The sequence below is a fragment of the Leuciscus leuciscus genome, assembly GCF_965113295.1.
Source record: "Leuciscus leuciscus genome assembly, chromosome: 14".
In the NCBI taxonomy this organism is placed as follows: domain Eukaryota; kingdom Metazoa; phylum Chordata; class Actinopteri; order Cypriniformes; family Leuciscidae; genus Leuciscus; species Leuciscus leuciscus.
The window spans coordinates 7,295,240-7,316,393 of NC_138738.1; the positions used below are offsets into that span (position 1 = coordinate 7,295,240).

The 21,154-nt window shown below is 35.2% G+C and overlaps 2 protein-coding genes across 9 annotated transcripts in view; one reads left to right on the forward strand and one right to left on the reverse strand.

The window, feature by feature from the left end:
- The window catches only part of rap1gapb (RAP1 GTPase activating protein b), a 57,429-nt gene extending 54,492 nt beyond the window's left edge, over positions 1–2,937 (forward strand). For all 7 annotated transcript variants that reach the window (XM_082189610.1, XM_082189614.1, XM_082189608.1 and 4 more), the window contains one exon: positions 1,144–2,937. The gene's annotated coding sequence lies outside the window, so the exon portion shown is untranslated. The remainder of the gene's footprint in view (positions 1–1,143) is intronic.
- On the reverse strand, positions 2,918–18,598 carry padi2 (peptidyl arginine deiminase, type II). 2 transcript variants are annotated; one of them, XM_082189619.1, is made up of 16 exons: positions 18,404–18,598; positions 10,809–10,977; positions 10,126–10,195; positions 9,926–9,987; positions 9,424–9,541; positions 8,898–9,050; positions 7,490–7,680; positions 7,190–7,293; positions 6,684–6,795; positions 6,187–6,294; positions 5,858–6,009; positions 5,564–5,711; positions 4,697–4,790; positions 4,535–4,608; positions 4,235–4,378; positions 2,918–3,750 (listed from the first exon to the last, which is right to left on the reverse strand). In XM_082189619.1, the coding sequence occupies exons 1-16, from the start codon at positions 18,574–18,576 to the stop codon at positions 3,517–3,519; spliced, it is 2,106 nt and encodes a 701-aa protein (XP_082045745.1). In that variant the 5' UTR covers positions 18,577–18,598; the 3' UTR covers positions 2,918–3,516. The 2 variants fall into 2 exon arrangements, with proteins under 2 accessions (XP_082045745.1, XP_082045746.1); XM_082189620.1 differs by lacking the exon at positions 18,404–18,598 and adding an exon at positions 17,377–17,613.
- Between the last annotated feature and the right edge of the window lie 2,556 nt (positions 18,599–21,154).

Below are 21,154 nucleotides of genomic sequence, written 5' to 3' on the forward strand. Positions count from 1 at the left end.
TGCTGAATGCTGTGCTTGGTCAATTTAATAAAATTAATACTTTAATTGTGACAATTAAAATAATTGAATATTAAATATTAAGTGGCCAATTTTTGTAATATGGGCTCGGGTAGGGTCGGGCTTGATTTTTTTGGGCCCGATCTAAGCTCTTAACTCAAAGTACCGGTAGGTTCAAAGTCTCTGTGCGTGTGTGTGTGTGTGTGTGTGTGTGTGTGTGTGTGTGTGTGTGTGTGTGTGTGTGTGTGTGTGTGTGTGTGTGTGTGTGTGTGTGTGTCTCATGGCAATGCATGTCCCATATGTTTCCATGCTTTTCCACTTCAGATCTGCTGCGTGAGATCACGTGAGGCGCTTCCTCTGGCACGATAATCTTAATAACATTTTGTAGTGTGTGGTGCACCGCGATTTTCAAACCTTGTAGTGTGAGCATGTTTAAGATTTGAGGGACGAAAATCTGCAAAGATTCTCCTTAAGTGTGTGCTGCAACCAGATTTCAAAATCGGTTAGGATTTTAAAACTCCTGTAGTGTGAGCCAGGCATAAATGTTTAACTAAGATTAATAAATGCTGAAGTATTGTTCATTCTTAGTTTATGTTAACTAAGGTAGTTAACTAATAAACCTTATTGTAAAGTGTTACCAAAGAGATTAATACTTCTTTTCAGCAAGGATTCATTAATTTGATCAAAAGTGACAGTAAAGACATTTATAATGTTACAAAAGATTTCAATTTCAAATAAATGCTGTTCTTTTGAAATCATCGAAGAATCCTGAACAAAAAATGTAAATGTTTTCAACATTGATGATAATGTTTCTTGAGCAGCAAAACATCATATTAGTATGATTTCTGAAGGATCATGTGACCTGAAAACTGGAGTAATGATGCTGAAAATTCAGCTTTGCCATCACATTTTTACATTTTAAAATATAAATGCAATATTAATATCAGTTATTTTCAGTTAAAAGTTATTTTAATTGTAATCATATTTCACAGTATTATCGTTTTTACTGTGTTTTTGATTAATTAAAAGCATCCTTGGTGAGCAGAAGAGACCTTTTCCATAAAAATCTATAAATTAACGTATACATATATGCATGTCTATAAGTTCGTATATCTTATTCTCATTAATCATATGTCTTATTCTCAGCATTTTCATAAGCAGCCCTTCGCAGTGGACACTCGATGTGCTCATAAGAGTTCCTCGAGAGACACAGATGTGAAGGTGTGTGAAGCACTAGTTCCAGCCCCGCGGCGTACAGTCGGGCGCGCTCTCGTAAGAACACACACCACCTCTTTATCTTCTATCATGTGGCTGTTGGACTGCAGGCAAAAGAACAAACCCGCCTGGCAACTGTTGAAGACTGGTGCACTGCCAGCTGGGAAATCAATCACGCATGATTCTTATGGCCTTATCATAGGCTTCTTTCTATCTTTCTTTAACTGGCTCTCATTGTGTGGGTTGGTTTTTTATTTGTCATATTTATTTATTTATTGAGGCTCACTGTGGTGTGTAGATCTTTTAGAAACGGGGGTGGTAAGCTGTCACAAGGCATCTTTCAGAAAAACAAATGAAGTTCAACCTAAACCCATCATGCTTAAAATACACGTGGACCCGCAAAGCACTGTAATACACATCTATGTGTGGTTCTGTTCGGTTGCGTTTTGTGTCAGTAATGAGTAATGATGTTGAAAATGAATATAGGTAAATGTTAAATGTCGTTTTTTCGGATAGATGTTTCTTCTGGTGTCAAGCACCCAAGCCATTTCAGATCCTGTCCAATAAACAAAGCATATAGACATTATAATTTATGACAAAACAAATAGATCAGGTGTGAGATGCTGTATACGTTTTTAAATATTATTTATTAAGATTATGCTGTTTTACGGATCAACATATTTTGTACGACCACAGCTGCTTGTGGTAAAATTGACGTGTGTGTAAACTGTACACTAATGTAGTAGCTTCATGTTTGTAGTTTCATGTTTTAAATCCTGCTGTGCAGATTGAAGGGTCAGTGTCTCTCACGTCAGATATACTGGAGTCCTGAAGCCTTTTTTTAGCTTATATGGCAAGTGAGCAATATGAATGTAAAACTGATGAAACCGCAGACATAAGATAGTGGATATGGCCACTAAAAACACTATGCTTGATGTTCAATAAAAAATGGTGGACATTTTGTTTTGTTTTCAAACACAAATACATATTGTATTAATGTTAAGACTTTTTTTTTTTTTTTTTTACTGCCCATTCCAAATCGTATAATCAAAATGTTTTAGTTTTTACACTTAGTACTATGGTGTTAATGCTATCCGTTAGCATTCCCATTCATCTCATTGACTTATGGGATACACAAATTTTTTTAGTATAGTCAGAATACACAGCTACTTTTACAGCTACTTAAAATACCATGGTATTCCCTCTATGTGATACTTATTTCAAATACCATGGTATTACAATCATAGAAGAAACATGGTATTACCAAGGTTTCACGTTCAAAAATATGAAAATACCATTGTACTTTTGTATGCCTACGATCCCAGTTCACTCATTTGAAGAGGTACAGTAGAATTTTTTTGAAGGATTTTTACATAAATACTGGCGTTTAGGTCCTTTCAGGGGTGATACTTCTAAAACTGAACATGGAGAAGAGAAAAATATTTTTGGATTAGCTGAATCCACACTTAAAGCTGTGTAAGAGCCTAAATCTCTGCTGATTGGTCAAACCGCACATAATGCGTTTGCACATGCTCCAGACATTAAGCACAAACTCATTCCAAACAAACACCGACTGCTTTCTGCAAGTGATTGTGTTCTCTTTTACAAGTGCTTATTATGCTACTTTAATGAAATGTTGTACTGTAAATAAGACCTTTTCTCCTTTTTGTAATAAAACCAGATAAATCATGTTTAATAAAGATCAAAGGGTTCATGAAATGTTTATTTATTGCTTTAATGTACATTATTTTGGAAAATCATCCAAGACAGCAAATCACCAATTATAGAATCAATTTCTCAGTCATTATTGGTAAGAGGCAACACCACAGTGAACATTCATGCATCATAGTGTCATAAGTGGTTAATATTAATTTGAACCACTCAAAGCATTATTCCTAATTGTAAGCCCTTATTGTTTTTTATTTTAGAAATGCTGAAGAAGCCCCAGGAATAGCTGTACTTCTAAAACAAGGCCTGGTTGTCAGAAGAAAGAATATTTAAAAAAAAAAATATATTAAAAGGATATTAAAGATCAAAACAATTGTCATCATCTGCTCACACATGTAATTCCTAACAGAAAGCTGTTGTACATGTAGTGCATAGTGATACGAATGATTTTTGGGGTAGCTTGACCCCAAAGTTTAAATCTTTAGATGAATTATTCTATTTTGCTTAAAGGTTAGGGCCATATGCATTGTTTATTGCTAAAATGAACTAGTTAAAACACCCGTTAATCCTGATTTAGACATAGTAGGCACTTGACAGGTCTCTATTCTTCCTAGTCTCCCTCTCTCCCTCTCTCTCTCACAGCTCTAGGTTCCACCATCTGAAAGGTGATGGTTCTCGGAGAACATTGGAACCGCAGTGAACTTCCCCCAGCAGTTTGTGGTATGGGGCAAAGTCATCAATGAAGGTACATTTGAGGCCTAGAGGCTCCAGAAGAGAAATCATCTCTGTCTCCAGAGCACACCGGCCCTTCACCTGGGGCCCGAAAGGTTTTGGGATGCCCAGCTGGTCCCCCAACACGATCATGTTCACCTGAGGGGAAACACAAGAAATGCATAAAAAATAAAAAATACGAGTAAGTGTAAGAGACAATAGAAAGTGTTTCCGAGGCCCAAACTTTTGAACAGTAGAGTATGTTTTGATCATCTATTTTCCATTAACTCTTTCCCCACCATTGACGGAAATGTACGGCTTTCTGTGTTTTCACTATTATGTGGTAGAGGGGGCGCTGTGACACCCTCTAAAAGAATACTGAACCTCCTGATTAAAACACAGGCGAAAAAGAAGCAGAAACAAACGAAAGTTCTCTGTTCTTTCTTTTGATACATTGCATGTTAAGATATTCATTCAACTAAATATTCTGGGGGTCTTGGACCATTTATTAAAATGATCAAAAACACTGGCGGTAGCTGGCAACTTTAAAAAAAGAAAACACTGGCGGGGAAAGAGTTAAAAGAAAAAGCAAGTGGTCAAAATGTGAATGGACTTTCAATAGGTTCTTGATAATGTGTTGTACCATGTCGGGATAGTAAGCCACGGCCCTGGTGCTCATTTTCTTCTCCTCTTCTATCAGTTTAAACAGGATGGGCAAATCGATGATGTCCTCATCATCCAACCCCAGCTCTTTCTTCAGCACATCCCTGTTCCAGTCAATACAGTTCTGAGGGAAAGATTATATGATGCTTTATTTCCCATAGAAAAGACAGATTTGTAACACTGTACTGTAATCTGGCTAAAAATATATATAGATACTATTTGGATACAAAACACATCTTAATGCCATGTGTAATTTGTAAATGTTGCTCATTTCACTGACCTGCACGTATCGGTTTTCAGCCTGTAGCTTTTTGTCACTCAGGATCGCATTAACAGTAATGGCCTCTGGCATTCCTGTTCAAGTAAGCATGTTAGTTAGAATATAAACTTTGGTGCATAGTGGACAACTTTTTTTTAAATGGAAAAATTAGTGAGCGTTTACCTGGAAACATTTCCGTTTTTCCTTGTCCTGTGTTTTGAAGGCTTTTGAAAACTTTATATCCGGCATCAGGGCTAGCCAGCAGCAACCGGAATTTCTGAACATTTAAAACATTACAGCTCGCATTGCTTTGAGTATTTTAAAAACATTGACTGAGTTCAGAGTGGAGGACTGGCATACTGCGTAGAATATGCTGCCTACTATTTTAAAGAAGAATGTGAAACACTATGCATGATGCAAAAATAGACATTTCAGATGGTAGCGTAGCATGTTGCATGATTGAGTCTACAACTAGCATCCAGTTATCATGTCTGCAATAAACATTTTTTAATCCAATTTTAAGTCTAGATTCATTAATTAAATGGTTGAAACTGAGTAACATACTGCAAAAATAAGAACAGTACAAAAAAGTTTGGAAAAGTTATTATTTAATTACATTTTTGAAAGTCTCTTATGCCCAACAAAGCTGTTTTATTTGATCAAAACAGTATTATTGTGTCACTTTGATCAATTTAATGCATCTTTGCTGAATAAAAATATTAATTTCAATATATCTTACAAGCCCCAAACTTTTGAATGGTAGTATATCACAGTATCCACAAAAATAATAAGCAGCAAAAAAAAAAAAAAAAAAAATCTTGAGCATATTGATTTCTGAAGGATCATGTGACACTGAAGACTGGAGTAATGATGCTGAAAATTCAGCTTTGCCACACAGGAATAAATTACGTTTTGAAGTTTATTTCAAAAGAAAACAAAATATATTTTTGATCAAATGAATGCAGCCTTGGTGAGCATAATAGACTTAATTATTTTACTTAATACTTAATTATTTAGGTAGTGTATGCCATTCTGAACATATCTGTTTACCTTTCGGTCAGGGGCTGGGACGAAGGTCATGAACTCGTCCACATGACCCACAAACAGCCAATCAGAGAAGAGCGCTATTGGCTCTTGAACCTTCTGTGCCCACAGGAATTCCTGGACGACTTGGGTCATGTTGCGGCCACCTTTTGCACTTAAAATTAAACAAATATTCTTAATGATTGGTAATAGTTTGATTAATCAATCAGCATATACTGTATATATCGTTTGGAAGCCAAAAAAAAATAATAGTTGTGGTTACTGTACACTGTAGTTGTAGGGTACAGTTGTGGTACTTACGTAGGGAACGCCACACCAATGATGATCCTGCCAAGTGGGTAACTTTTCCCGTTCACTGTGACTGGTGGACTGACTTCCAGGTTACCAAAGGAGTCCAGACTGCTCACATCCTCATTCAAAGCATGCCGTGCCACATATCCAAAGTCTGGACCCTGTGACGCAATGTTTTAGTGATTCTAAACATCTTTCGAATAGTATGCGATCAAAACATGATGCTATCACGTCATCAAAAAATTTGAAAAAGTTGCGTTTGGAATGACATGAGGGTGAGAAAATGACAATTTTCAATTTTGACTGAATTTTTCTGAGCAGTTCTTGCTGTCACTCACCAGAAGGGACTCGTAGGGGAAATCCTGAAGGTTTCCATCACGAGGAGAATCCAGTACAACAGGAAACCGATGATGGGGAGAGTCAATGTAGCCAAACTCAAGCTCATCCTGGAGAGAGAGAGAGAGAGAGAGAGAGAGAGAGAGAGAGAGAGAGAGAGAGAGAGAGGAGTGTCAGTTGGAATTACTCAATTCATGAGAGTCACCTGACATGTAGTCAAGTTGTTTTTATATGCATCATCCTATGATCATCCAATAAACCGCATGCTTCGGCAGTTTGACAAAGTTATTTTCAATTTCATTTTTGTAAGGTTTTAAAACACTCTAAAATCTCTTTCTGATTCTTATTCTGTCAGATAAATATTGTTTATTATTAAATTGACATACATTTACATATACACCAAATTATTATGCAAGTGACATATTTATTAATTTATATTTAACTATATTTAATATTTATTAAAAATATGTAAAGTTCTTTCCCCAATGATTCCACTGACCTGCATCCAGCGGTCACCTCGGTTCATGTACTCATAACATATTTTCAGTTTGTAGCCATTCTTCTCCACCAGGTTCTTTATGCTCTTCAGGAACGAGAAGTTATCCTTTGTGCTGGCAAAAACATCAAACAGTCAACAGTCCCCAAGGCTTACAAGATGAATACAGTGTATATATACACACACACTAATATATACACACATACATATATATCAAATATTGATTAATCGTTTACATGTGTGTGTATATATATATATATATTATTGTATTTATATATATTATATTATGTGTGTGTGTATATACAGTATACACACAGACATATATATCAAATATAAATCTATTAATATATATATATACACATATATTATGTAAATTATTAGATGCGATTAATCGATTTGACAGCCCTAATATATATATGTATAATTTTGTGTGTGTCTGTGTATGTGTGTATTATTTGTTATATGATCCGTGAAGGGTTAAAGCTTTGACTGAATTGCTCCACTCTCACCTGCACACATAGACCTCCACGGGTTTGAGGGTGTTAGGGGTCATGATCCAGGGTGAAACATGAAATATGACTTTATCTGTAAAGATGGGCGTTTCAGGGAAATCCTTTTAAGAAAACAAGCAGAATCGTATTTAATTAGCATTTAGAGGTTATAAGAATTATATTACCCAATTAAATTTGATAGAAGACAACAGTGTAAATGTTATTGCGGTAAGCAGATGAACAGTAAAGCACCAGGAACAGAAGGTTTGATGTCCTACAGGTTGTATCTAGGATCAGACAGTGGTTTCTTTCACTAACCTTGCCACTGGGCTCTAGTAGACTAAGGTTGATGGTGATGAGCCCATCAAAGTCTTTATCAGAGAAGCGAAGACCTTCTACATAGAACATCAGTTCAGTTTTTCCTCCCAGATAAGGCACTTCCTGTGTCAGCTTGTCTTTTCCCACCACCATGAGATAATCTTTCAGGAACAAACTCAGGAGTTTGTGCTCTGGTACAGGGAAGAGGAGCTAATCAGTGAAGTTTTGATGTTCCTTTATAATGTATTTGGTTGTTGCTTCATTTATTTAATCAATTGTACATTATATTTATATAAACTGTTGACATATTTTACATTTCCACCACCTTATGCACATGTAGGTGGTGATGGAAAAATTTCTCCCAATGGTTTTCATGCATCATAAAATTTCACAATATGCATGCGTGTAAAATTGTTACACATTTACAGACCTTAAAGGACAAGTTCGGTATTTTACACTTAAAGCCCTGTTGAAAGATCGTATCTGATGAAATAGAACGGTTAAGATAAAAATTTGGACACATGCTGCTGTCCCGAGAATTTTAGGTTTATTTCGCTTTTGTGGACCTATTTTGCCAAACGCGTCACACCCGTGATTCTTCCGTTGAGAGCTTGAATAATAGACACTCCAGCCCAGTTGGTGGCGATAATGCACCTTTGCCAATTGCAAGCAAACCACGGGCATTTCATTGAATACACAGAAGAAGCAGAAGACGAAGCGGCGGAGTAATATCGTAAAGGTGCTGCGGTCTCACAGCACGGCCTATTAAGTCAATGGAGTTGGACAAAAACTACGATAAAACCTGTTGGAATGCATCTTTTTCAGCGATTTTTGATGGAACATATCAGTGAACACCCCCTGACCACTCGGTGAGTTTCACGTCTTTGTAAACGAAAGTTTAATGTGTTTTTAGGATGGAATCTTCCAGTGCATATAGACAACCATTGTGGGGGTGGGGGGGGGGAAGCGAAATAAACCTAAAATTCTCGGGACAGCAGCATGTGTCCAAATTTTAATCTTAACCGTTCTATTTCATCAGATACAATCTGTAAACAGGGCTTTAAGTGTAAAATACCGAACTTGTCCTTTAAATAGTTTAAGGAATAGATCATCCCAAAAAAATGTTGGGGTTGTTATTTACATTTAATTACTTATTTTCTTGGTTGGGAGGGAGCATGAAGAATAATTTTCACACATGAATCTGCACCTCTGAGTCCAGACCTTAAATTCATTGAAAGTCTTTGGGTTGTGCTGGAGGAGACTTTACAGAGTGCTGGACTCTTGCATTGTCAGTACAAGATCTTGAGCAAAAATGTATACCCTCGATACCAATCCTTGAGACCGGCCGGGACATCCCCTATGTAAAACATAACTGTATTATTTTGCAGGTGTTTGTGTCTACACTTACTCCACACGTTGTCTTTTTTCACATTTGTCCGAGGTCTAAAGATTCTCACGCTCTCTGAAGTGGTCTGCGAGATGTACATGCTCAGTTTATAGCCTTCGGGAAGTTGAGACGGCCCGTTGGTGCGCAAGATCATCTTGGACATGTCCTGCAAATCTGCCATAAAAAAAGAAATAAAAATACAATTATCTCTTCTTTTCCACAGCATGGCATTTGAAGAGTAAAGTCCAATGGTAACTAAGCTAAATAGCTAAATATGCACAGAAAAATGCAACTACTGGTTGAAATTGTGCACCTAATTCAAATTTTCTATGGATATTGTTCAGATAGTTTGAATTAATTGAAAGATTGAAAGTATTTACTGAACTTGCAATGCGAAAATGATTAATAATGAATGATTAATAAGGAAGAATCATATTGCTACAATGTTTAAACATGGGTTTGGTACAGAGTCTATTTACACATAACAAATATCTACGGCGAGACTTAAAGTCTTCCCATATCTTAGACCAGACCTGCCCAGACTCACCCGAAACTTTACTGATATCATCCTTCTCACTGTCCACTTTCTTCTTGTATGAGGTCTCGGAGTCACAGTTGACCAGCAAAACTGCACCGTGGCCATTAGGACCCCATTTCCAGGATGCCTAGACCCAAAATCCAGTACTATTACACAGTATTCAAATAAAATCTTGAATATATTATCTACAATAGCACAATGCTGTTGGAACACAAAAGAAGATATTTTGAAAGTCAATGGCTTTCACAAAACATTGGACCCCATTGACTTCCATTGTATTTACAAAAGAAAACGCAAAGACATTTTTCAAAATGTTTCCCAGAAGAAAGAAAGTCACAAATGTGGCTTTATCGTATCTCTAAGGCTTAAATTAATCTAAATGAATCAACTAATTAATTTTATCTCACTTTCCAGCCCAATCTCCAAGCCAAGAAACAATGAGGCAAAAACAAATCTCCCAAATAATGATGATATAGAACAGATCGCAAGACTACCAGTAAACAAAGCTCACCTTGTTCGGATTGTTTTTCTCAACAACGCCATCTCGGTCGGCATCTACGTCCAGAGATATCTCTGCAACAGAATAGAGACAATATGAGGCTTGCTCTTTCCTTCACAGTCCCACCAGCATCATGAGGCTGTTTATAGTTGCAGTGCAGATACTGATACTATTCATAAACACAGGCGTATGTCTTGCATAGTGAAACATACCGACAGCTGTTAGATGCAGCACAGCGTCCTCAAGAGCCTCTGTTTTCTCCCCATAGTACCTCACAGATAACTGAAACACATCTGATTCTTAGAAACAAGCATCAGCTGTATCATCATGACAATTATTGTGCAATCATTGCGCTTTTCTTCAAAGATTACTAAAATGATTCATTTCAGTAGTGTAATGATTGCATTAAAAAATGCACTAAATATATTCAATTTCAAATAGCCAGTGCTAGACAGTGTTGTGTAAGTGACGCGAGATCGTGTCTACGCTTAACCCTCAGTTTCCTGCATAGACTAGGGTAAACCACAGCGTGTGCATCAGACAAGCGCTTTCCTGTCTGCAGTTTCTTTCAGTTCTGTTTGTTTTCTAAAGGACCATTATCTGCTTTTGAGTTGGTCGTACATCGAGAAACATAACCAGATGGTATCTGCCCACACAGAAACCTTCCCATCACATCCTCCTTTTAAATATTTGTGCTAGTTTGATGGTGCTTTCAGATACTGGAGAGAAGTAGTTTTGGCTCAGTTTCAAACACTTATCATGTTTAAATCCATTCTGCAGAATTTTCCTCAGAATCAGCATAGAGAATGCAGAAAAGTTCCACGGATTCTTTCTGCATGTGCTGTGCTCTTGATGAAAGAGTTTTTAGAGCACAAAGGAGATTAGATTTAGATACCTTGCTGTCAAATGCAGTCTCACTGACTGTGTCCATGGTGATGAGGAGGATAGAGTTTGGGGTGAGGGGGTACGGAGAGGGGTTCTTGTCCTTGGTCGGGGGCGTGACCTTGTAATGCACGTTTGGGGAACATTTTATTGAGAAGAACCTGGCCTGTGGTGGGGCACACCTGCAAAGAGAAATACAGAGACACATTATGAATTTATCTATTTCATTGTAGGATATTATACAAAGGTAATTTCATTGTCTAAAACCTCTTCAGATAATCTTGTGTTTTAAAGGTGCAATAAGCGGTTTCTGAGAATCAATGTTGAACAATGTTGATGTATGAAACAGATAACTGAAAAACAAGTATGAGCTGTATCCTCATGACAATTATTGTGCCATCATTGAGGGTTTTCTTCAAGGATTACTAAAGTGATTCATTTCAGTGGTGTAATGATTGCATTCAAAAATGCACTAAATATATCCCATTTCAAACTGCCAGTGTTGTGAAGGTGACACGAGATCGCTCCTCTCTTCATTGCTCCGCCCCCAAAATGCACAAACAGGCAATGGAAGAATGGATGTGTCTTTATCATAGCAGAAGCGTAGCAAAATAAAGCGAAGATGACTAATAAACATCAAGGAAGAACAAAAAATTGACATCCAGTACACACGAGTATATACAAGCAAGTGGTATTTGTTAGTCGCCAACAGCACAAACTCAAAACCAACCTTACTCATGTATAAAGCAGAAACAACACAACCTCTGCGTTAATTTTAAGGCCTTCCCGCTTAGGCCTCTCCAGCGCTGGAAAGCTTTTCTAATATTAAAGCTCTTGCCTGATCATAACCCCTTTTTCCAGTGATATTCCTCTGACCTTTTCTCTTTTGTAATGTCTCTCAGCCATCTCTCTTTCTACAGTCTTTCTTCAAATCTCCCTCGTTTACTCTCTCTCCTCCCCCATCATGAGTGGACACGCCCCCTACTGCTGATTGGCTACAAGTGTGTTGTGGTGCTCGGTCCGATCCACTTTCAACATAGTTTCTCAGAAATCGCTTACTGCCCCTTTAAGGGTAAAAAAAACTGGGTTTGTATTGTATTGTATTTCAAGCCTAATTTTGCACCATTTTAAACCTAATCATTTTTATATACACAACAGAGTGGTCCAGGGATGACATATTTTTGTAGGCCAAAACCCAGTATACAGTGACGGATAGTTTTAGGGATCAGTGTTTGGTGTAGGCAATCAGTACAGTGATTGATATATGACAAATGAAATGTTTAGAATCGGCTGCAGGGCGGGATTTCTGCTGAACTGGTTTGGGGGGAAAGAAAATATCACGCAAATGATAAGGTCTGTGGTGCACAAAAGCTTAAGATATTTTCATGTCTTATTCTATGAAATAAAGTTCATCAGTAATACAGTCTTGTGTTTTTTTTAAAAGGATTACTTGTCTTGTAAAAGGCGTTTGCTAACAAGTAGCTAAATGGAACTACAGAGGCATTCTGGGACAACAAACGTCATCAGCTGAACAAGTAAACAAGTGAATTAATACTTTTATTCGTCAAGGACATATTGATCAAGAGTGACAGTAAAGCAATTTTTTTCATGTTACAAAAGATTATCTTTTGAACTTAAAAAAAAAAAAAAAAAGGGTTTGCACAAACATTTCATCAGTACAACCATTTTCAATCTTGTTAATAATAATAAATGTTTCTTTAGAAACATCAGCATATTAGAATGATTTCTGAAGGATCATGTGACATTGAAGAATGTAGTAATGATGCTGAAAATTCAGGAATAAATTATATATTTAAATATATTTAAATTTTTACTGTATTTATTATCAAATAATTGCCAGCTTGGTTAGCATTGGAGCATTGGTAACACTTTATTTTAGGGTCCAATTCTCACAATTAACTAGTTGCTTATTAGCATACATATTAGGATATTGGCTGTTTATTTGTACTTATAAAGTACATATTAATGCCTTATTCTACATGACCATAGTCTACATCCCTTAATCATACTCCTGAACTTAACTACCTTAATAACTATTAAATAATCAGTAAATTATGAGTTTATTGAGGCAAAAGTCATAGTTAATAGTGAATGTTATTAATAGTGAAATTATTGTAATTTTTTAGATATCTTCACTTCCCTGCATAATAAACATTGCCCTGTGAAAGAATATTTTATAAAGGAAAAACATAAAAAAAAGCCCCTGGATTACGAAAGGAATAATTAATGCCTGTAAAAAGAAAAACAATCTCTATAAATTGTTCATTAAAGTAAAAACAAAAGAAGTGGAACAAAGATATAAGAAGTACAAAAATAAATTAACTGATATTATAAGAACATGCAAACGGTTATATTATCAAAAAAAATTATATGAACAAAAAAGCAATATAAAAGGAACTTGGGATGTTTTGAATAGCCTAATCAAACAAGGATCCTCAAAGTTGACATATCCTGATCACTTTATTGATGAAAATGGTGAAGATTATAATATGAGTAATGTAGTAAATAAGTTCAACAATTTTTTTGTAAATGTTGGCCCTAAGTTGTCCGCTGATATTTCAGACAATGGAGTTGCAAAATCAACTATTGAACGGAATTCTTTGTCATTCTTCCTCTCAGCTACAAATGAGCAGGAAGTGACAAACATTGTGTGGAAATGTAAAAGTAAGTCCTCCACTGACTGTCATGATATCAGCATGACATTGATTAAAAAAGTTATAATGAATATTGTAAAACCCTTAACTTATATTTGTAACTTGTCATTCCAGACTGGCTGCTTTCCAAGTAAAATGAAAATCGCTAAAGTAATTCCACTCTTCAAAAAGGATGACAAACACGTTTTTACTAATTACAGACCAATCTCTCTTTTGCCTCAGTTCTCAAAAATTTTAGAGAAACTCTTCAATTCTCGACTTGAAAAGTTTCTCGAGAAACATCATGTAATTAATGATGGTCAGTATGGTTTTAGGTGCAAAAGAACTACCTCAATGGCAATAACTGAAACCATTGAAGAAATTACTAATGCACTGGAGCAAAAAAAGTATGCAGTTGGTATCTTTATTGATCTAAAAAATGCCTTTGATACTATAAATCACTCAATCCTATTAAATAAGATGGAAAGATATGGAATTAGGGGGCTGGCTGGAGATTGGTTAAAAAGTTATTTAACAGGGAGGTTACAGTTTGTAAAAATCGGTCAGTATTTATCAGATACTCTTGGCATTGTTTGTGGTGTTCCCCAGGGGTCAGTATTGGGGCCAAAATTGTTTAATGTGTATATAAATGATATTTTTAATACATCCAAAGTACTGAAACTCATACTATTTGCAGACGACACGAATATATTCTACAGTAGTGACGATTATAATGAGCTCGTAAATACGGTAAACAGGGAACTAAATATAATAAAAAAGTGGATGGACACAAATAAATTATCCTTGAATATAAATAAAACTAAGATAATGATGTTCGGTAATCGCAACAAAATATCTGAACAGAGAATAAGTATTGATGGTGCCCAAATTGAAATTGTGAGTGAGATTACATTTTTGGGAGTAATAATTGACAGCAAATTGTCATGGAAACCCCATGTCAGACACATAAAAACAAAAATCTCCAAAAGCCTCTCAATTATAAATAAAGTAAAACTATACCTTGATGAAAATGCACTCCGTACTTTATACTGCACCCTGGTACTACCATACTTGATGTTTTGTGTTGAAGTGTGGGGAAATAACTACCAGAACACAATAAATCCTCTGATCATATTACAGAAAAGAGCTGTGAGGATCATTCACAAGGTTGGTTTTCTAGAACATACTCATAATCTGTTTATGCAGTCAAAGTTGCTGAAATTTGAGGATCTTGTCAAATATAATACATGAATAGTTTTATATAAAGCATTTAACAAACTATTACCGCCTAATTTACAACGTTTTTTTAAAACTCCAGTGCGAGCTCATAACTTGAGAGGCTTTGGATATTTTTCATTACCGAGAGCCCAAACCACTCGTAAACATTATTGTGTGTCTGTATGCGGAGTGAAACTCTGGAACAAACTGGACTTGCAACAAAAGCAATGCCAAACTATTCATCAATTTAAACTGTTATATAAACATTGGGTCTGGTTAAAATACAGAGATGAGGGTCTTTAATTTACATTGCTGTTGTACTCTGTCTTATAGTGTTAACATGTGCTCAATGTTTCCTTACCATTGTTGGTATATTGTCCATTACCATTGTTGGCATTGTTTATTTTTCTTACATTTTTGGTATAAACTGTTGTTAAAATAAATACTTGTTACTTGTGGTAACGCCACCATGATATAATATTTGTAAACAATCCGTGAGCAAAGTAATAATGAAACTCAATGTATTAATCACTAAATGGGGAATGGGGGTGGGATTAAATAAGTTGTCTTCTTCCCACTCCCTTTCAGGCAGAATTCGATTGTCATATTTAAATACTGTATATTCTGTTGTTGCACTATATGACTTTATATTTTGTTACCTTGTACTTTTCTGTGTCATTGCCTGAAATAAATGAATAAACAAACAAACAAACAAACAAACAAATGTGTTCCCCATTCTAAAGTGTTCCCAGCATCTTTCAAAAACATTAAGAAAACACTGATACTGACCCTAAACCTTTGAATAGTAGTGTATGTTTGGGATATTATTATGTTTTCAGAAAGGTAACAGACATTTTGTTTGGCTATAAAATCCTTGAACTCAATGTTTTGAAACTACAATTCGGTTCTTAGAGAATTTAATGCAGATATTTCTACCAAAAAAAAAAAAGTCTGCTTGAGAAGTTCACTTCTTGAAAGTATGATATCATTATGACAGTTTTTGTGATTTACTGGAATCACTTGGTATACACTGGAATACGATGGTAAGAGGATTGACTCATAACCTGAGGACATAATTTAAAAACTATTTAGTAATATGCAATTTTAAGTAAAATCTAAAAATATAGAGAGAATAAAAATAAAATTCTGTTAAACCCTAAGAAATTATCCTGCGTGGACAAAAAAAAGAAAAAGATCTGGCACTTTGGTTAGACAGTGTGAATGGATGGTTGACATGGCAGAAGTGTGATGTGCTTTACTCCTTCTAAAGTCTAAACAATTTTACACAACATTAATTCATGTAGGATTAACATACATGCTCTTTGTATGACCTCACATCTCATATTTATACAAGGTATTGTGACGTGGCACGTCGTCCGACCCAAATGTCATAATTACTGCATTAGATAATGGATTATGAATAACACATTTAGGATTCAACTCATCTTTTAAGACAACAGATATTAGTCTTGATGATGTTGTTTCATGGACCAATAAATTGAAAAAGTCTTCTAGAAACCTAAAGAAAAGCTATTAGTAGGTTTGGAAAGCTATCAAAGACAATAGCTGACAGTGGCCGTTATAAACAGAAGTATTGAGACAGAGTTCAGTGATGAATTTAAATAATGTCGCAGCACAACGAGTGCATTCATCCGCCTTTGGAACTGAAAGGGAGAAATTCTTCAATCAACAATCCCACCAAAATTCTCAGGCAAATATTCATCTACACAGAACAGACGAGAAAAAAAAAACTCTTCATAAAATTGACAAACAAACGACAAAAGGCAGATTCAATTCTTTGGACACTCAGTACATTCCAGAATGACGTTGCTAAAGTATTGAATGTAAACTTTATGAATAGAACAATAGGATATTTTAACTGTACACCATGTTAGCAAAATGTTTTTATATGTGTCTTCTGTCTGTGCTATTTTTCCATTATTGGTCTATGTAAACATGCATAATTTGTGGGGACATTGTGTTTGAAACGACAAGCTTATGTTTGGGTTCCCAGAGTCTATAATGATGTGCCTGTCAAAATAATAATAGTCATTTTGAAATGAATCCTTTTATTTTCTATTCAAAGTCCTTAAACATGTTCTTTTGATCTTTAACAAAACTCAGAAGTCAGACCGTAGTCAGCTTTAACCCTTTGCTTGATTTTTTTTAAATCTAGGTACTCATAAAGTAACATATTTTAGATATTTTAGTCAGTTAGACGCTTTATCATAAACATTGTTAACAATATATCAAATAAATCAACATAAACAACTAGCAGGAATGCATTTCTATAGCATAAACATAAGTCTTATATCATTATGTTGGGGACTGACAGCCCCAGTCACCAATCACTCATACTGCAGGAAACAAAGATGCAATGGAAGTCAATGGAGACTGCTACTGTCAGACCCAAACATTCAATATATCCATGTGTGCTCCACGGAAGAAGTAAAGTCATGGGGTTTTGAAACGATATGAATGCGAGTAAATGAGGAAAGGTTTATCATTGTAGGGTGAACTGTCCCTTTAAGTATGTCTTTCGAGCCATTAAAATAGACTCCTCTTTTGTCTAATTCCCTTGAGCTCAATCGCGCTGTTTATGAACGCGTCTTGTGTTAGCCTACTGTCCCCTTAAAATAAAACAACGTTCTAAATTCTATTCTAATATATTTTCTATTCGCATAATGCATGATAAATAAACTCTCTCACCTGTTTAAATTCACCGTCAACTCCGTTCCGACCACGTATGTCGTCTTGGTCGCTTTCTCAGTGTCAATTGTAAGTGATCGGCGGGGAACCATTATTTTTGAAGATGCGTCTTTCTTTCAAAGTGAATTCAACAATTTACCTTTAACCTTTTTATTTACTTGAGAGATGTCACCGTGTCAGAGAGCCTATTGGTTGAACAAAGGCAGGTGTATGTCTAGGAAACGGAGGACTTGAAACGTCTGGAAACGCCCACAACTCAGTGTGCAGCACAAGCGACTCACAGCTAGAGGGCGCTGTTAACACAAGCGCGACTGAACTCTACTGAACCCAATATTGCTTTTTTTTTTATTGCAGTACAATATTTTGCCTCAGGATACCAAACCCTTTTTCTTCAATTTGCAAACACATGGTGCAAAAACTTTGAATAAACCTATTAAAAGCAATTCATTGTGATTTTAATACCCTTTTCTTTCATGGTGAACCGTGTGGAGGCTGCACAAACTACCCTCAGACAAGCCATTATTATTCACCCAAAATATAATTCAGATTAATTTGTGAGTAAACGTCATTTTATTAGATTTAGAGTCATATAAATTATTACATGCTATGGAGGAACTACATTCATTGGTCTGTTAAGAAATATTGTCCATTTATAGTTGAGTTGATATTGATATTGAGTAGACACAACTGGGGGTTACAGGATAAGACTACTTCTAAAATAGCTTTCTTCATGAGGACATAACCACGTCCGCTAGTAGGCGACAATCATGCCCGTTGTTAAAGTACTTTTACTGAAGTCTTTAATAAAAAAAAAATGCATTTAATGTTTAGAGTTCACACCATAATTTTTTGATTTTGCATATGCATGCCTATGTATAATAAAAACAGTAATAATTGGTACTTTTTTTCCACTCTACAAAATAGGCTTGGCTACTAATACTGTTCCTCAATTCATGCACCAGCTGTGCAATTTGTTAAGAACACAATGGATAAAAACAATGGATTATAGTATTATTATATTACCTACCTGTCTAGGATCACCTTAATTTCCGTGCCAACGACATGCACAATTTTTGTGGGTGAACTGATGTCCAGTTGACAGGTTCGCTGATACATGTTTGTCATGTCTGACCACTTCTTTCTCTTTCGCAGATTTCGAGGAAAACTGACTGCCTGTGTTTGCTCCTGCGATACCTCCATTGCTACAGACTTAACACGTACACAGATCTCAGATAACCTGTTTCCTCCATGGGCGTATGATGAAGCATGAGAGAAAAGACATGCACTCACCTGTCCAAAAATGTGCTCAAAGCTATATTTTAAAGCATTTTCCTAGAAAGAATTCCAAAGGAATTTGGTACAAGCCTACAAGACAGAACAATGCTAAAGGTTAACTAGGCCTAAAGAGTCATTAGCTCAGTAAAAATGTAGAAATTCTTTATTCACTCCTAGAATTGTTGGCCAGATAAATCTGTAAGATTTAAAATGCTGTGATGCTGATTTATCTGCCAACATCAAACAGTATATTATGCATGTGAAATACTTGGTGTCTGTGTAATATGATATTCAAAGGTTTATGCACCTCACTCTAAATGAAAATCTGTGACCTACATGCTTATAAGCAGTATAGGCTATAGATTCAGTATTAGTTTATACCTGCTCTACTTTAACTATTCCTCTTCCTGTACTTATTTATTAACTTTTTTTCTTTTTGTAGAACATACTGTATCCTTCAATCCTCAAATGTCATCTATCTATCTATCTATCTATCTATCTATCTATCTATCTATCTATCTATCTATCTATCTATCTATCTATCTATCTATCTATCTATCTATCTATCTATCTATCTATCTATCTATCTCTTGCAACATCCTATAAACATGCTAGCAGCATACTAAACCATGCAAGCAACATGCTAAAACATGTTAACAATGAGCTAATCATGCTAGAGACATGCTAGCAACATGCTAAAACATGCTATAGCGACTTGTTTAAACATGTTAACAATGCATTAGATCATGTTAACAACATTTTATTGACTTTGAGTAAAATCTTCAAACTTTCAAAGTTATTTAAAATGTTCAGATAAGGCTTTGTCAAGTCAACATCAAAGTTTGTGATCAAACTTTACTCAGCTATTATTATTTACATGTATATTAGTTTATGTATAAAAAAAAAATGGTCCAATGACTGGTAGGCTACTGCTTTTATTGCTTGATACAAATTTTACAGTTTCAATTCAATTCAATTCTTGTGGTTTGATTCCGATCTTGATTGATTCATTTGGATAAATAGTACAGTAGATGCATGCTAATTTTTCTCAAGAAAGAAATTCTCACATAATGCTGTAAACAGGCTACAGAGAGCCCTGTCAGCTGGTGTTATTAAAAGTTAAAAATAACAACTACTATATAATATAATTTAATGCGGTTTTTATTATAATAACAACTTTATAATATTTTAATGATACAAGTAAAAATATAATAAATATGTAATATAGTGCACATATTTAGCAAAATACTCATTTATAGACTACTAATACTAAATATATTATAAAATAAAACCATTTGTAGCCAACTAATGTGCTATGGTCATAAATGGCTTTCCTGAGATAAATGTAATGTTATGTGAAATTGTTCTCCAGCTGTTTTATTGACCTCTTTCCGCGGTTGAAAAACATTGATTGATCGATATTATGTATGAGGCATTTACATTTCGATAAGTTGTAGGCTACTGTATCTTTCAAAATACCTATTATTGTTTATTTGTGTTTATTTACTATTAACTAGTAGTAAAGAGAGATGATCGGTTCACTTGCCGCTTGAACTGAGGCGCTACAGCGATCTGTCACATTTAAAAGCACCAAACCGGTATTTATTGTTCGAATTTCATAATAAGATTGACAGAATTTGAGAGCTGATAATTAGTTTCATATCAAAAGGAACCTGCTCTGTCTTGTCTGTCTCTTTGCTTTGTGATTTATCTCTGCGTGAGAAAATTGATGTATGGCGTGAGAAAAGTTTCAATTGCGTGAGTCTCACGCTGAATGGGTGAGAGTTGGCATTTCTGAATTGTCAAATAATGTTTGACTAACATGTGTGGGCAATTCTGGTAGGGCAAGTGGATTACCTGCTGTTAGACAATAAATGTGTCCGTTTATGTCAAAGCAGTCAAGTCTTTTTTCTTTTCTTTTTTTAACTAATGGAACCCAATTTAAGACATGCTTTAGCTAAAAGTACCATTTTTTATTTTCAGTTTGTGTTTGATTATTTTTGAATTACAATCAATAGTTGCTTTCCTATAGGGTATATTGGCCTAAATGTAATAAATGTCTTACACAATGCAATAGCTGCATGTAATATACTAAATAGAATTATAAAGATAAACTAAACTGAAATAAATGTAGGCCTATGGAAAGTGGATCTCATAACTTTGTTATTATATCATTGGGCACAATATATTACAGATGTTAACATGCTGACATAGTTTAAAAATATCTCTTCTTACTATTGTGTCTAATTTATACTTTGAGTTACATCAAGAGTGTAGTCAGAGAAATGGCCCTTAGCACATACATATGAAATAGATCATTTCATTGTTACACGTCAATAAATACAATTTCACTGCTGTGTTGATGATGTCATTGATTGATGTTGCTTTGGGAATCACTCTTACATAGCAACCAATCAAAAAATTCATTCGAAATATTTTATTTCAGTAGGCCTAACACTTTTCAATAGGGTTTCATATGTTAACATGAACTAATAATGAGAGA